Here is a 17,097-nt window from a genome sequence, read left to right as displayed (position 1 = left end):
TAGCGCTAAGCTCCCTATCATCAGCAAGGAAATCACCCAGAATTTGAGCACCAGTTCTTCCACCCAGCTGCTTTCCCCATCAGTGCTCAATGTGTTCCTCTTGGCATGTTTTGTACCTGGGCCTGTTAGCCAGGCTCACTCCCCTCTCCTCCACATCCCTTATCTCGTTGCACGTATCATTTCTGTGAAATGAATTTTGACTTGAACCATATTGGTTTGCAGAAAAATTGGATCCTAGAGCTCGGGGCTGGCCTCACCAGAGGAATTCCTAAAGTAAAACCAACAGTGCAATCCTCTACGTGTCTACTCAGAAGAAAGGTCCATTGAATTCAATGGGACGTATTCGCATGTAAATGGTTGCAGCCTGGGTTTCTCTTTAAGCCAGGCTTCACCAACCTGGCACCCTCCAGATGTGGCTGGACTATAACTCTCATAATTCTCAGAGTCAGCCAGCACACCTATTGGCCATGCTGGCTGGGGATTATGGGAGTTGTAGTCAAACCAAATCTGTAGGGTGCCAGGTTGGCAAAGGCTGCTTTAGACCAGCCCCTTGATGGATCCTCCCTGACCCTAGGAGGGTTCTTGATCTGCCCAGATCCTAGGATGGTTCTTGTATCTTTTTTAAAAAGAACTGCACAAAATGGGGGACCTTACACCAGGTATAGTTCCTGGCAAATGTGGTACAGTATATAGTTATTTAACCCACCGTTGGTGAGCTTCTCTCTCCAATGCAAATTCACCCTACAAACTTAGCCATTTGAATTTGTGTCTCCTCTTCCTCAGGGAGCCCTGGGAACTATAGTTCTGTGAGTGGAGCTAGGGATGTCCAAGAAAAGTCTCTGCACCCTCCCCGAACTACACTACCCAGGATTCTTTGCAGGGAGAGGGGCTGCTGTGCTAGTTAAACTGGTGTTATAAATGAAGTACAGTTTTGTAGCAGAATTTTTTTTTTTCCTTTAAAGGTAAAGGAGCTCTCTCAGAAGGCGATTCTGGCAGAGCTCTTAATTCTGCACCAAATAACCTAAGGTCAATAACGCACTGTTTCAGTGCTCTCCTCTGATGCTTGGAACTCGTCCTGACACACACACACACACACACACCCCAAAGCAAGATGGCGGGGGCATGGCACTGCAGCATTCTAAGCAGCAGGAATAAACACTGTGTGTCTTTTTCTCGAATAGGCTCCGGCCTGCGTTGCACCCTCTCACAGCATCTGTGCCCAGAAACTTGTAGCCAGGTCCCTGGCTTAATTTAGAGCACTGTGTGGCTCTCTATCAGTCTGGCTGAATGCCGAGGAAGGGGGTCTCTCTTTTCCTCCCTTCATGACTGCATTGGCTTCCTTCCATTCAAGGAAGCTGTATCCCCACAAAGTGGGAAACCAACTTCCCCCTCCCATTTTTCCATCCTCCCCACCCCCAACTCAATTAGAAGTTGGCTACTTTGGGTCTCTTGTTTTCTTTCCTAAAGTTGCCAGGCCTAATCCAGTCACTTTGGGGGCGTTTTATTTAAAAAAAACAAAACACATCATTATGAAGAAAGGGAGAATTCTGGCAGGTGCAGCTTCTTCTGTCATAAAATGTTGTAAGAACTGCTGTTGATTGGATTCTTCCTAGCAGCCAGTTAGTAGGGCTGTGCGCCACTCCAAGTCCAGATCCTTAACCGAATCAGGCCGATTCAGCCCATGTAGGTCCAAATCCGGATTGGGACCAGACTGGGCTGAAGCAGTCTGGAGGGGGCAGATCAGCTCCAGAGCACTTTGGCCAAATCTGGGATGATGCCAAGCCTCTGCCTTCCTGATGGGCTTACTTGACCCACTCCACTCATGCCCAGCAGGCACTTTTAAGGAAGACGGGGGCTCTGTCTTTTCCTAGATCTAATGTTGCAAACTACGGTGGCCATAAATGATCATTTCTGGAATGGTTCAGGCACAAGCAGGGGGGAAGTCCGATGGACTCCTAGTCGGCCTCATGCCCAGCTATCCCAGGTGCTCACTGAGCAGCTGCTCAGGGGTGCCTGGGAAACCACAGCATCCAACCCAGTTTGGATGCCCAGATCTCGCTTCGGATCGAGATCCGAAGTGGGTTGGATTGACAGGTTGGGACCGAAATCCACAATAGATTCAAATGACTTTGGATTTCTATGAATCCAACCTGTGGATTCTGCAGTGGGCCGGATTATTCTGAGTCACATGGATTCCACAGACTGGATCTTCACTCTTGGGGGCGGGGGATTTGCATTGATGGGCAGGAGCACTAATGCGCATGAGTGCAAGTAGAACAAAATCCTGTTTTTTTAAAAAAAAAATGATTCCATCAATGAGCAGACAATGGATCAAAAGACACCTGACAATCTGCAAAACACAGATGGGATGAATGTAACCGAATCTGTACATCCCCATAGCCAACTAGTTTTAATATTTGCACTGCATATTTATAATGTATCGTACGCCACCGAGAGCACTTCGGTTATTGGGCAGTTTCAACGTACAATAAATAACTAGCTAAATAAAAGTGAGAAAGAGAGGAGACCCATCTCTCACTTTCCTTCTTGGGAATCTGGCAAGCTTTCACATGCACCCCTCTGCGTTCAGCTTGATGAATACTCTCAGAGCTTGCGCTAATGGAATATTTGAACAGAAGAAGGACAAGCAGGAGGGGGGTGTTATGATGAACCATATGTTATTGGGACAGAAGTGGGCTAATTGTGGCAATAAAGAAGCACACTTTTTAATCGTTTCAGTTGTCTCTGTGTAATGCTGCACGCGGTCGCACCCCTGCCCCCAGCCAGATACAGTCTGCCTCCTTCCCAATCCACCCCAAATACTGACACAAGGGAAGAGGGCCAAGAGGTGCACGATCAGTGCACAGAAAAATCCCGGATGCCGGATCTGGTAACCTCGCTGTAGCTTTGCTTAGACCAGTTCCCCTTGCTGCTCAAAAGGCAGCTCCTGGGCCAGGGGCAGGTAATCCGCCACAGGATCGTAAATCTGCATCATCTCTGCGTAGGCAGCCAGCGATCCTCTGCTCCTTTGATAGGCATCCTAGACACAAGCATTAAGGATGGCTGGTGAGGCTCCTTCCCATTTTTAAAGCAGAGGAGGTGACAAATGGAGGGCAGAGATATCAATGGCATCTACTAGCCAGGTTGGGGGGGTTGCTAGTCCAGGGCCCCTGGAGCCTCAGCCCTGAAACTATTTCTCAGAAGCCCTGATCTATTCCACAGAGCATCCGTTGGTGCCAACCGAAAGGTGATTTGTTTCCCTCTGCTTAATTGCCATTTTCAAGGGGGATTGCAGCTGGGGAGAGGGATCTGCCATGGTTTGGAGGGTGGGGGAGGCAGAAATTGCTTGTTTTTCCCACCCCCACCAGTCAACCTCTTTCCAGGTACTCACTGCATACTCATGAATCCGTGGTTCCGCCTCAGGGTACCAGACATCGTACAGAGGTCCCAGTTCCTCGTATCTCCCAGGTACCCTCACTTCCTCATACTCATGGATCTCTGAGGAGCCAAGCCAAGGGGGCAGGATGTTGGGGTCTGTGACGACAAAGGAACCCTTCACCTTCAGAGAACAGATCTCTTTCCTCAGAGCCCCGGAAGCTGGGATTTGATATGGCTCCAGGGGGATAGGCTTCGGCACCTTGGATAGCTCCTTCAGAGTTCTGGCTGGTTCTGACCAAAACCTAGAATGGATTCACAGCCCCACTGAAATCGGAGCCACCAGCCTTCGCTGAACATGCCGACTGCCACGCACCTGTAATACTAGCATCAGTCTCGCTGTCACCGCGGCGGCCCAGCCGGGACCAGGCCTGGGAAGTGGCTCCAGAACCTGTTGTTGACGTCTTGACAGAGCTGCCCTGCAAAGTAATGGACCCAACCAGCCATGTCAGGAGTAAGGAGGAGACCCACTGCTTACCATCCACACATCCAAAACCTGCCCATCACCCCTTCTTTGGAAATTGGGCTGTGGTTCCTAGTCACCCATCCTTCAGATAGGGCAGACTTCCTGGCCTTTTCTAACTGGGGATCAGTATATGGCCTTTATCAGAACCTGTCAGCACTCTCAAAATCCATTGGGGGGGGATTAAGTGAAATCAAATTTCCCACCCTCATGATTATGGCAAAACTTTGACAGGTGTGGGTGTGTGAAAAGGAGATCTGGGTAAGGCTTCCAGAGGGCAGCATAGTCAACTCAGTTCTTCCGAGGGGCATAGGTACCAATTTTCCATATTTCCTTCCACTATTCTATATGATGTATTCCAAATATATTTATGTTCATCTCCCCCAGTTGATGTAATTGATCTCTACTGCAAAAATGGGATTTACTGATACAGAATTCTGGAGTCCCTGTAAAATGGACTGTAGTGAGATGCAGGCGAAACTTGACTCTTGGTCAAGAGATGTACCCTTGACCTTAAATGCATGTCTCAAACGAGTAGATCCAGCTGCCTTGATTTAAATTGGGTTAAAAATCAAGTTTGCATCCGTTGGAGGTAGTGGGAGGAGAGAGTAGACTTCAAAGTGTTGGGAATACTAGGCATGTTTAGCCTGGAGAAGAGAAGATGGAGGGGAAACATGAGAGCACTCTTCAAATACTTGAAAGGTTGTCACACAGAGGAGGGCCAGGATCTCTTCTCAATCTTCCCAGAGTGCAGGGCACGGAATAACGGGCTCAAGTTACAGGAAGCCCGATTCCGGCTGGACATCAGGAAAAACTTCCTGACTGTTAGAGCAGTATGACAATGGAACCAATTACCTAGGGAGGTGGTGGGCTCTCCCACCCGAGAGGCCTTCAAGAGGCAGCTGGACAACCATCTGTCAGAGATGCTTTAGGGTGGAATCCTGCATTGAGCAGGGGGTTGGACTCGATGGCCTTATAGGCTCCTTCCAACTCTACTATTCTATGATTCTATGAGTCATTCTTTTCCCAACCCAGCTGGGTTTCATTTTCTTGGACGCTGTCTAATCCTTCTTCTTGCAATGCTTGACAGCTTTTCTCCCAGTTTCTGTGCCTGTGCTTCTCTAACCGATGCTTATTTGGCAGACTGTAACGGTCTTATACCCTTCTCCATGCCACAAAGTGTTTCCCCTACTGACCTCTGTCAATCCAGCTGCTGCTAAAGGAACTGAAGCAGGCCTGGACCAGGGCCAGCCCTACCATGAGGCAGAATGAGGCAGTCGACTCGGGTGACAGATGCTAGGAGATGATAGCGAGGTGTTGGAGACTGCTGTGGGCCTGCCCTGTTTCTGCTAAACTAGCCTGCTGCCTTCAGGTGTGCTGGAGGACGCTGCCCCATTGCCAGTATTGAAGAACGATTTAACGGCCACTCCAGTCAGCTTTTCTACATGGAATGGAAGGAGGCGCCATCTTGTCCTTTGCCTCAGGCAGCAAAATGTCTTTGGCCAGCCCTGATCTGGGCAGTTCTTTGCTGGTAATTTGCCATGCCTTCCTGCTACCTTGATGCTATACCCACAATTCCCTGTACCCAGGCCCAGCGCTGCCATAGAAGCAACTCAGGCGACAGCCTAGAGCGCCAAGCAAATGAGGGCGCAGAACAGCGCACCCAGAAGCTGCTCTCCTAGAGCGGCTTCCAGGTGCGCTGTTCCAAAGCCGCTGCCCCAGCCTCCACCCAACCCCAGCGTCCTGGCTCCTTCAAAGCCAGGACGCTGGGGTTGGAGGCGGAGGCTTCAGTATGGTGCGCCAGGAAGCCACTTCCAGGCGCGCCGCTTCAAAGCCTCCACCCCGCCCCCCAACCCCAGCGCCCTGGCTTCAAAGCTGGGAGCGGGCGTGAGCGGGCGAGCGAGCAGGGAGCGGGCGAGCGAGCAGGGAGCGGGCAGGCGGGCAAGCGACCAGGGGGGCGGGAGCAAGCAGGCAAGGCGGGGCGGAGGCTTCAGAACGTGCCTGCCTAGGGTGCAATATAGTCTGGCGCCGGCCCTGACCATACCCTAGGAGATGCACTTACCTCTGAGCTGTGCTCCTCCAGCTGTGCTGGCTGTGCGCCAATTTTCAGCCACTTGCACACTGTATAGTTGTTGGAAAATCTCACCTTTCCCCTGAAACAAAAACAGCATTCTTGGGTATGAAGATGCCTTTGGAGGCTACTATGGGGATGATTTCTAGTGGTCAAAGCAGTTGCTTCTCTCTAAGGTAGAGTTGACTTTTTTTTCTGACAAGGCTCCTCTGCCTTTAAGAGTCCCATGAACGGGGGAGGGGGGAATCAGCTGGTAAAGCTTTTTTTTCTCCACCATGGTAATGCAGCATTATTAAAAGTTGGACCTGAAATGTCTCCTCCTGTCCCACTATTGCTGCTGGCTCATGAGGTGCGCCCCCCAAAAAAAGTTGCCAACTTTTTTTTTCTTGGCCTTCCTGCCCAGTTCATACTCACTTGGCTGCTTCTTGGGTTCCATCTCCTGCAAGAAGAAGGAGAAACAAGAGAAGAATCATACCTCCCCCCCAAAAAAGACCTACCTATTGCTTTACCAATACTGGGGATGCTTCCAGATGGACAACTCCTAGTGGTACCTAGTGTAGGTAGGAGTGCCTACTACCAACTCAGGGTTGTATGCGAGTGTCAAGATTCCTACTACGTCCAGGACCCCTTGATCAACTCTTTAAGGATCTTCTGTCTCCTTAAGAGTCCCGCCTTCCTTCTTTTACCTTCCCCTTCCCAGTAATGTGGGGGTTTAGGCTGTAGATGTGGGGCGAGTGATACTCCAGACACTTGTGGCTTAAGACAACAGTTTATTCGTAAATTAAAACAACCAAATTGCAATAGAAGGCCTCTTCTAGAAGCACCCTGGATTAGATGCAGACTTAGTCATATTCAGAGTAGATCCATTGAAACCAATAGAGCTTTATTTATTTATTTATTTATTTATTGCATTTTTATACCGCCCAATAGCCGACGCTCCCTGGGCGGTTCACAAAAAGTTAAGTTAGCCATGATCCAACTCCCTGTGCATAAGGAGGAATAACTGCCAGTCTCCAGCAGTTCCTCTGCCCTAGCTACAGGAGGGAGTGCACAGCAGGTCATACCCCAATGGCCAGTTGAAGATTAGGGGTCTATCCATGCACTTACCTTTGAAGCCTCGGGCCTGTCGCCTGCACAATAAGCAGCCCAGAAAGAACAGGTTGGAAACTATCAGAAGTCCCCCTAGGGCACTGAGGAGCCCAATAAGAGGAAGAGGCAGTATGGAGCTCTCTGGGAAATAAAGAAACGTTTAAATAGTGTGGACACAGAGAGCAATGGCTCCCTCCCCCTCTTCTTTTATCACAAACAAGAGAAGAACCCAGGACTCCCTGCCCACTGAGAATCTCCATCCAACTGCTTATCACACAACATTGCACACAGCTTTTTATAACATAACACTGCACACAACCCCCTCTGCACAGAATAGATGGGAAGGGAATGCCTCCGTTCTAATGCCCCAGTTCATGACCTCCGAACTCCTTGCTCAGTCTCCCTAAAAATTCTGAAAGGTTACTGGGCACTGCTCATGTGCTGCAAGCTTCTCTTTGACAATCATATGGACTAGAAACATGGGAAACAGAGGATTTTGAATTCTAGAGCAGATGCAAACATTTTGACTTGAACAATTCAGTAAGAGATAGTCAGCACACATCCAGCCCTGCCTGCAATAGATGGGTAAGACAGATGAGGGAGATGTCAGGGACAGATTCTTGATGGTGATGATGCAATGTTTACTATGAATTGGTCTCATGATTTCTGTACCTAGTTCAGGTATTGATGTGGTCTTGGGCTCTCCATCCATTGGTTTTTCCTTTCTGTCTGGAAGGGAACATATTGAATAATGACTGGATAGTATCCAAATTCTGATAGCATCAGACATGACATATGTTGCCTAATGTCACATGGATAAGCATAGTATTTGCTATGCTTATCCATGTGACATTATAGGTTGGGTCAGGAGAAGTAAGCAGAACCCCACGTCTACAAGGAAAGGGGATAGAAACCAGAGGAATCTGCCACTTTCAGTTGCTTGAGCAATTCAGATTCTTTTACTAACCAATTCCTGAAACCATGTTGTGACCCTGGTCTACCACAAGGATTACAGAAGGTTGGGGCTTTAACTCCCAGAAGCCCATGAAAGCATGCACAATGGACAGGAATGCTGGGAGTTGAAGTCCAAAATATATGGAGCTCTACTTTCTGCTCACTTCTGCTCCACTTAGTATAACAGTTAACCCAGGTCTCATTTCCTGGATGGATTTCCCATGTTATTTATTCCTGCTGCATGTTTATCTCTCCCTTCTTCCAAGGAATTCAGGGGTGGCATACACATTTTCACCCCATCCTGATACTGCTCACAAAAGCCCGTGAGCTGGGCTAAGCTAGGCTGACAGAGCAACTGGCCCAAGATTCATGGCCAGCTGGACATTTGAACCTTGATCTCTCTGGTCTTAGTCCAATGCTCTATCCACTACACCATACTGCCTCTTGCTTTGTACAGTACAGCCATGACCTCTCGCTCCTGTGTTGAGGCCTGCCATCTCCACCCAGAAAGATGCTCCTTACCTTCAGTAGTAACACTGAGTCCTGCACCTCCATCAGCAAAGTCACTTTCACCAAGAACATTACGAGCATTGACTGAGACGTTATAGAGGGTGTTCGGGTACAGGCCCGTCAAGGTGAAAGCAGAGGACTGTGGTGGGAAGACATCTACATACAGGAAGCTGCGGGTCCCTGGCCAGTGATACCTGGAGAGCAGTGGGGGGAAAGAAGTTCTAAAGAGAAGAGACCTTTTTGATCTCCCCAACTCAGCATCTAGGTAGTGTCAACGCATTCAAAAAGTTGAGGTGCTTCGTTTTTCTCCTCTTTGTTCATGAAATACTCAGGTAAGTCATTCTGCTTTTCAGACAGATCGAAGAGGTACATTCCAAAGGAGTAGTTCTATGATACTCTGTTGCAGTACAATCTACAAAGCGTCTTGTGGCACCTAAAAGGCTGACAGGTCTATTGTGGCAGAATCTGTTGTAGACTCAAGCCCACCTCATCAGACAGCTGGAAGGTTATCCTGAGTGAGGAGAAATTACCTATGATAGACACACAAACACGCTAGGGCCAAAAGTCCAATAGTGATACAAGAGACGACATCCCTGTTCAGGTATTCTCCATTCGTAGAAGCTACAGGTGGAGAAGGGAGGGCGTGGCACTGCACAGCTGGGCCCACCCTTGAAATCATGTGTGTCAGTACCTCCCCTACCTGGGTATCTTGTTATTGGCACAGACATTCAGAGACAGGGTCCCATAGCACACATGATGTCACGGGTAGTGCCAGCATCTCAGTCTTAATGCCCCCTCCTCCACACATGGATGCAGCCTGTGGAAATCAACTGAATAGGGCTATTGGCTGTGACATTTTGCTTCAAAACTGAAATGAATGCAGGGACCATTCACATCAGCAGTAAGTGGTGAGGCCGAGACCATTGTTGTGAAAGAAAATGATTCGAGAGGAAACATCGACAGACATTGTCTTATTGATTCATTGTCTTATTGATTCATTTTATCACTATAATACAGGGGAGGGGAACCTCTGGCCAGCAGACCTAATCCAGCTCATGTAGTCTTCCTGGAGGAATCCCCACTGTCATCTCAATTCTTCCATTGAGGTTTATAGCTAACAATAAACAATTCAAAAACAATGGAAAAGTCTCTATTTCTAAATCCTTTTCTCCAGCCCTTATTCTAACTAACTCCTCTTGCCCAACTGACTTCCCTAACTGCTATTGTCCATGTCCAACACATCTACTTCCTGAAAGGCAAAGGCATTATACTCTCATTTTGACTTATGCTTCTTTATCCCATAAATTATTTACCCGGGCGTCTTGGGAACTATCTTCTGGGGAGGGAACGAAGGGATATTCTCCCCAAATGAATTCCCAGAGCTCCCAAGAGGTGGCCAAATCAGTTGAGCTGATTCCCATTTGCCTTGCGGGTGCAATTGTCTAACGACTACCCTCCTACCTGATGCGAAAGCTTTGTTGAAGCCCTCCATCAAAGCCTGGGGTCCATTCCAAAGCCAGCCAGTTGTGGGCAACACCAACAACCTTCAGTCCTGTTGGTGGGTCAGGGCGGCCTGGTGAGAGAAAGAAACATGAAGCCCCAGTCAAGGAACTAAACAGGGAGGGTGACCCTTTGCCCCTCAAATGCAATGGATGTGCATTCAAAGACCCAGGTCCCACCGGTTGATTGACTCTTACTAGTACTAAGTAGCTGGATGTCAAGAGTATCCATGCCCAGTTCATTTCTGGCCGTGCAGGTGAAGGTGGCATAGTCAAGGACCGCGCTCACATTGGCAATAGTTAAGGTACTTGTGTGCAAGGAACCTTCATGATCTGTAACCACAGTGTGCCTGGGAGAGGGTAATGAGAAGAGGAATAGGTCAGAAAAGGAGTACAGCTAGAATGGTGGAATCCTACGGATCTTTCCAGATGCATGCTTCAAGATCCATCCAGACATAAATGACGTCCACACTTTCCTCCTCCAAAACTGAAGCTCAAGGCAATTTACAAGACAATCAATCATGTGTTTTATCAGTGCAACCCAGTACAATGAAACCAATCAGAACCACTGCTGAACAGGAGACAGTTCAGTTTTCAGCAGACAGGGGCTCAGGGATGGGAAAGAGATTCCCAGCAAGGTTCAAAGAATGCTTAATTCAACCTTCACCAACCTGATGTCCTCCAGATGTGATGGACTATAATTCCCAGCATTCCCAGCCAAAACAGACTGGCTAGGAATTATGGGAGCTCCAGTCTGACACATCTGGAGGACACCAGGTTGGGGAAGACTGGATTAATCCCTCAGACAGGGATAAGCATCCCAGTCCATCCACTGATTCTCCTCTGAATGGGCCCCTCTTCCCCATAGGAGGGTTACAAAGGGAGCACAGGATTGGGAACACCATGTTACCCTCACACTGTGTACTTTTGCCCTTAGATACCCAAGAAACAGGAAGCATGCTGTTGAAAGCAGGGGTGGGCAACTCTGAGAAGATCTGAGTGTCCTCCCATTCCGCAGGTGCCAAAATAGGAGAAAAACCAAAAAAAAGGCATCCGGAGCTGCTTACAGAGCAACAAGGGTGAAAAGAAATGTATTTGCAAACAAGATCATTTTGACCCCTTTGGAATTCTGTAGCACTTCTGGACACCATTGTGTTTGAAAGATAATTTTTTAAAAATTGGGTGTCCCCCCTGCCCAAATTTTGGAAGGGGGCAAGGGAGGCCCACTGGAAGACAGTGATGGCCATGTGTTATCTACCACTAAAACAGTTCCATTATTATTATTTTAATGGAACATGTTACAGAGTTGCACTTAAGTGTTCTGGTTATTTTTATTCCATACACACTTCAGACTATTTATGGTTGACATTTGGCTGTAAAAAATTAGATGTATTAAATTGCTGCACCTCCATTCTATTTTGCAAATCGACATGGAAATGCGAGTTGCATCTTTAAGTGTTCATGATTCAGCCTGAGCTGAGCTGCTTCCAGATGGGTCAACCCAAACCTTTACTGCTTTGGACCGCAAGTGGGCCGGAACAACTTCAAGTCACAAATTGAATCCAAACCAGAGTGGAACAGAACGTTTTCATTGTTTGACTCCCGTGATTCCCTTTTGTTTCCCTAAGAAACCCCTTTCAGCCCGAGGGCTGGATTCAATTTCAGAGATGCTCTTGAGGGCTGCTTTCCTGAGGAGGGTGGGACCAAAGAGGGTGGAGTCAAAGCCAAAGGAGGCGTGAGGTCACTGGGAGATGAGAGTGCAAGATCCCAGATGCTACAGGAAAGAGGTGCAGAATGTCAGTGTGCCAAATCCGGCCCACCTGGGCTTTAAATCCGGCCCTCTGGATGGCCACACCCCTTCCTCTGACCCAACCTCTTTCTCCCAACCACTGATCATTTGGATGCTTCCTGGCTTTGCAGATTCCCCATTCTGAAGGGTTCAAATGCCTCTCCAACAGCTTACTTGCTGGCAGTAAAAGCTTTAAGCTACAATAAGCTGGTACTTCTGGGTGTTCCAACCCCCATTTTCAGCCCCATCCCCCAATGGAATGAGCACTTCTCCGAAACTGAATTTAGCCATCAGATTGAAAGAGATCTGATGCTCCTGCTGCAGGGCAGCCCGGGATAAGCCTCAGTGCTTAGGTACTGAGCAAGGATCTCACCTGGAGCTTTGGAGATCAAGGGAGACACCATTCTTGGCCCAGCTGAAGTGCACGGTGGGAACGCCTTGAGCCCGGCACTGGAGCGCGGCTTGGCTTTTCCCATCTCCTGAAGCTGCCACTTTTCTCTGACCAGGGCCTTTGATGATCTCTGGGGAGTCTGGGGGGTGGGGGTGGAAAAACAGTGCAAAAAAAATATGATAGCATGGAAATATCGAGTAGGCATGGGCCGTAGTTGGACCACGCTGACAGAATTTCCATTGAAAATGTGGATGCAATGAAACCACGCTATTGCGTTAGTCTTGCATTTCAGCAGATTATCAAACTAAACAAAAACATCAGCACACTTGCTCAAACATGGCTGCCAAAAGGTCTTATGGTGCTTAGAAGAGGTCCAGGCTTCATTATGATGCTTAAGAGAGATCCAGGCTTCAAATCTGGGGTACTTTCAAGGCACTCCACAGTTGCAGGGCAGAAGTTACACTCATTTGCTTTCTAAACCTGCTGCATAGGTAACAGATTATGCACAACCTGCCTCTATCTGAGGTTGCTCAGAGAACATGCGGGTCAGAGCTTTCTCGGGGTTGGCCCCTACCCTGGGGTTTTCCGCCAAAGATGCAGAGAAAAGAAGTTGGGGACTTACGATGACTTTTTCCTCTGGAGTGACGTGAGGATGCACAAGATGACATAAGACAGTCCCTCGTTCCAGAGTGGCTGGGCAGTGCCTGGTGGAAGGTGACCTGCGATTGGTCGCCTTCCACCAGAAAGAGGGCATGGGCGTCTCCAGTCCCCAGATGGCCATCCAGAAACCCTGCACTCCCTCTTCAGCATCTGGATTACCTGCTACCACCCTGGGGGATGGAAGCCACGGGGTTTCCTAGGGCCACGGCACTCCCAGGATTAGGCACAAGGTACATTAAAACTCCCCAGACTCGTGGTCAATTATGAAAAGATTTGTTAGGATAACAGGAAAGGAAAGGAGTAGGATAAATGAATCAAGTACAGGTGAGGCAACTCTGCACTATAATATAGGATATGGATGGTTGTTAATGTATTGCCAAGTTGCATTGTCATTTACAGATATTTTATTTATTTAAAAAAATCAATCGAAAGTTATTATTAAAAACTCTTTGTTGTAGATGTAACTTTGATGCAGTTTGACACCCAGAGTTTGTTCATGATGATGCTGGTTTTCGTAAGTAAAATGTTTGTTTTAGATGGATTGTATTGTTATTGTTCTGTAAGCCACTTGGGAAGGAACAGAGACGGAGCTTTCTGGTGTGTCTGTTGGGGCTGGGGACATACCAAGAGGTTGCTTAGCGGGCAACTTACATCGCACGATCAAGCGGGCACTGCTCCTTGCCGCTGGGGAGATGCCGTTGTCTACCTGGCATTCGTAGAGCCCAGCATGGGTTCGCTGTGCCTCCTGGATGCGCAGTCGCCCTGCCAGTCCTTCTGACAGCAGTTCAATGCCCAGCTCTTCCAAGCTCTGCTCCAGATCACCCTGCGTAAGATGCAGAGAGAAGAAGGATCTAGTCTTAGTATGGCTGGAGCATCACTGGGGGCTCTTCCACACGTTGTACTGAAAGCGCTTCCATCCGCCCCCAGTGCACCCCGAAAACGATCGTGTAGCTTGCCTGTAACGCCGCCGCCACCACCCACCTCCCTCCTCGCCCGCCGGGACGGAGAGCTCGGCAGAAGAAGGCGGGGCGTAGAGCTCTCTCCACCCCGCCTTCTTCCGCCAAGCTCTCCGTCCCAGCAGGCGAGGAGGGAGGTGGGTGGCGGCGGCGGCAATGACGCCTCTTCCTCGTCTCTTTTACAGGCAAGCTACACAATCGTTTTCGGGGTGCACTGGGGGCGGATGGAAGCGCTTTCAGTACGACGTGTGGAAGAGCCCTGGATCAGGAAGTGGAGACTCTCTCATTGGGAAACACAACTGTACTTTTCCTCCCAGCCACTAGAGGCCACCAAAGACAAATATTAGGTTGCCATTAACAAAGGAAAGATGAGGCGGAACTAGGAATAAACAACTTCATTCCTGGTCTGTGTTGCTTTCGCAGGAGTTCACACATAAGCCCTTTCTGTCCCATTTCTGCATTGCCCCACAATTCTTTTTAATGCACAGAAACTGCACATTTGAATCCCTACTTCTAAACACATTTTCTGTCAAACTACACATTTCTAAATGTCTTTTCTCTCAAAAAATAGGCATTTCTAAAATATATATATTAATAGTTTGTTTTCAGCCAAGAAGTGCATTGGAACATTTCGGATGGTCGCAACAGCCAGTGGACAACTGGGACATGTAGATCAAGTCAGTTCATATCAGACTTTGGCAAGCTTGAATCCCTCAAGAATCTCTAATGGAAGGCTCGGAGTGAACTGGGGGAAGCAACTTCGTAACCCACCATGAAAGAAGCACTCCCAGTCCAACCTCAGAATTACCTGCAGGGACCTTCTGCATGCAAGTTGTATTAGCACCCAGCTAGGGCATCTCCCCATAGTTCAGGGTCTGGGGAAAGACAGTCACTGTTTGCTGGAAAGGGCTAGTCCAACAGATAGGGCAGGTATCTTACCACCTTTCCCAACCCTAAGATCTTCCTCTTTATGAAAGCATTTAGCCCAGCCTTCCTCAACCTGGGGCGCTCCAGATGTGTTGGACTGCATCTCCCAGAATGCCCCAGCCATGACTGGGGCATTCTGGGAGTTGTAGTCCAACACATCTGGAGCGCCCCAGGTTGAGGAAGGCTGATTTAGCCTATAATTTGTTGCTTCGTTCATTGTACTGCTGTCTCCTCGATGTTTTTTAATGAATGTTTTCTTATTATGAATTCTTTTGTATATTTATTTACTTATTTGTTTATGGTTATCTTGTTGTTGGGTTTTATTATTGCATAACTGCCCCAAGGGCATTTGCCAGTTGGGTGTTATACAATTCTAATAAATAAAGGAGCGTACGTTCTGACAAAACATTACCACATTCTTGGGGCCCTACAAGTCTCCTTCCTGCTAGAGAAACGCATGAGGAGGGAACCATTCAAACTTCCGTTCCTTTCACTGGCTACACTCCAATTGCTTATTTTTTGTTCCAGCTCACCCAAGCACATAACTTGTATCCAGTAGCTAGGAGCAACCTATCATAAAAAGCTATTAAGGTAAACATTTTCTAGCTGTCAGTGCCCATTAAAGTCCCTCTTTCAGCTATTCTTCAAGAGCTTGAAGAAAAGGTCATATCGCTTTGCACGGTCCCATCAGTTTAATTGAGGAAGGGGCATAGAGCTCTGTAGAAGCAAAGATATGGGAAACTGACTATAGATGCAGTAAATGAAATTTTCTTGCTACTCCACTAGGGATGCCTGGATTTTGTGAGATCCGTCCCATCCGCATTTTGTGGATTATGTAGTTTTATTTTATTATGTAGATTGAGGGGAGACATGCTAGCACTTTTCAAATACTTAAAAGGTTGTCACACAGAGGAGGGCCAGGATCTCTTCTCGATCCTCCCAGAGTGCAGGACACGGAATAACGGGCTCAAGTTAAAGGAAGCCAGATTCCAGCTGGACATCAGGAAAAACTTCCTGACTGTTAGAGCAGTATGACGGTGGAATCAGTTACCTAGGGAGGTTGTGGGCTCTCCCACACTAGAGGCATTCAAGAGGCAGCTCGACAACCATCTGTCAGGGATGCTTTAGGGTGGATTCCTGCATTGAGCAGGGGGTTGGACTCGATGGCCTTGTAGGCCCCTTCCAACTCTGCTATTCTATGATTCTATGATTTGTTCCAGCGTCCATTGACAGATGGATTGGAATATTTAAAAAATTGTTATGCGGAAAAATGCGCAAATAATTCTGTAAGAGGGTTCGCAATGATTTACCTAATTGACATTAATACATTAATAACATTTAGTGTACTGTCCCCCATTCCATTCAACTTTTGCCCATGTATACTTTCCAGCCTCAGCAGACAATTGCATATTTTCCTATGAATAAATTTGCATAAATTTCTGATGAGGAAAAAAAAAGATCCAAAAATCCACAGACTCTGCGTGGCCTCAGTGGACTGGTCTGCCGCGGATTTTGCAGGTTGGATTCTTAGAAATCCGAACACACTTTAGTCCATGAGCTTTATCACACCAGCATTATACTGTACAATCACTGTGAATTGCATGCAAAAGACTGCAAAGTTTTCCAGCTTATAATCTGCTTTTATTGTGAAGTACTCTGAAGTTTTCCAGTGTATAATCTGCTTTGACTGTGAAGTACTCCCATGCATTCTGGTTTTATTGTGCTTCAAAGTCAAAAGACCTGCCCTATTTTGGTACTACTTTTGGAGTGAATCATTTGTTGTGTTCTGAGCAGCCTTGGGGGCACAGGAGCAGGATTTGATATGTTTAAAGAAAAATTAAACAAATGCTTACATCTGTGTAAGTTTTAAAGATAAAGACATCAACATTGGCACAGTAATAGATATTAAGGAGGGCTTTAAGCATACCAAATTTGAATCAGATTGGGTTATCCATTGATTTTTTATGATTTTTTACATACCCATTTCCTGGTATGCAAAGGATCTTAGGAGCGCTGCCGCCCGGGGTGTGATTTAGCTAGCAACAAGAACAAATCTCTTAATTTCTCTAGCATTCCTAACCCCGACAGACCTGTTGATCGACACACTTCCCCACTTGTCAGCCTCTTCTTTTCTTCCCAACTGCTCCACCATCTTACCAGCCACCTCCACTGGAACATGCTTTCAGGGGCAGGGTTGGCATCAGCCTGGCACAGAATCTCAGCTGTGCCTCCCAGGTCCACATAGGTTGGGTCTCCAATGCTGCGGATGGATGGTGAATCTGTTCGTGGAAAAAGTGCATGTTGTCCTGTTTATTAATTTAATAAATAAATAAATAAATAAATAAATAAAATA

The 17,097-nt window shown here is 47.5% G+C and overlaps 1 protein-coding gene across 1 annotated transcript in view; it reads right to left on the bottom strand.

Moving 5' to 3' along the window:
• Positions 1-2,911: 2,911 nt before the first annotated feature.
• NPHS1 (NPHS1 adhesion molecule, nephrin) overlaps positions 2,912-17,097 on the bottom strand; it is a 48,236-nt gene continuing 34,050 nt past the window's right edge. The window contains exons 18-29 of the mRNA XM_063140598.1: positions 16,902-17,023; positions 13,513-13,684; positions 12,184-12,340; positions 10,220-10,371; positions 9,984-10,095; positions 8,535-8,716; positions 7,077-7,199; positions 6,384-6,408; positions 5,961-6,051; positions 3,752-3,854; positions 3,392-3,534; positions 2,912-3,040 (exon numbers count right to left, since the gene is read on the bottom strand). Of these exons, the coding sequence (XP_062996668.1) occupies positions 2,912-3,040; positions 3,392-3,534; positions 3,752-3,854; positions 5,961-6,051; positions 6,384-6,408; positions 7,077-7,199; positions 8,535-8,716; positions 9,984-10,095; positions 10,220-10,371; positions 12,184-12,340; positions 13,513-13,684; positions 16,902-17,023 (1,511 nt within the window). The remainder of the gene's footprint in view (positions 3,041-3,391; positions 3,535-3,751; positions 3,855-5,960; positions 6,052-6,383; positions 6,409-7,076; positions 7,200-8,534; positions 8,717-9,983; positions 10,096-10,219; positions 10,372-12,183; positions 12,341-13,512; positions 13,685-16,901; positions 17,024-17,097) is intronic.

This window comes from Elgaria multicarinata, chromosome 13, assembly GCF_023053635.1.
Source record: "Elgaria multicarinata webbii isolate HBS135686 ecotype San Diego chromosome 13, rElgMul1.1.pri, whole genome shotgun sequence".
Classification (NCBI taxonomy): domain Eukaryota; kingdom Metazoa; phylum Chordata; class Lepidosauria; order Squamata; family Anguidae; genus Elgaria; species Elgaria multicarinata.
The sequence above is the reverse complement of the archived record's forward strand: the minus strand, read 5'-3'. Positions and strand labels throughout refer to the sequence as shown.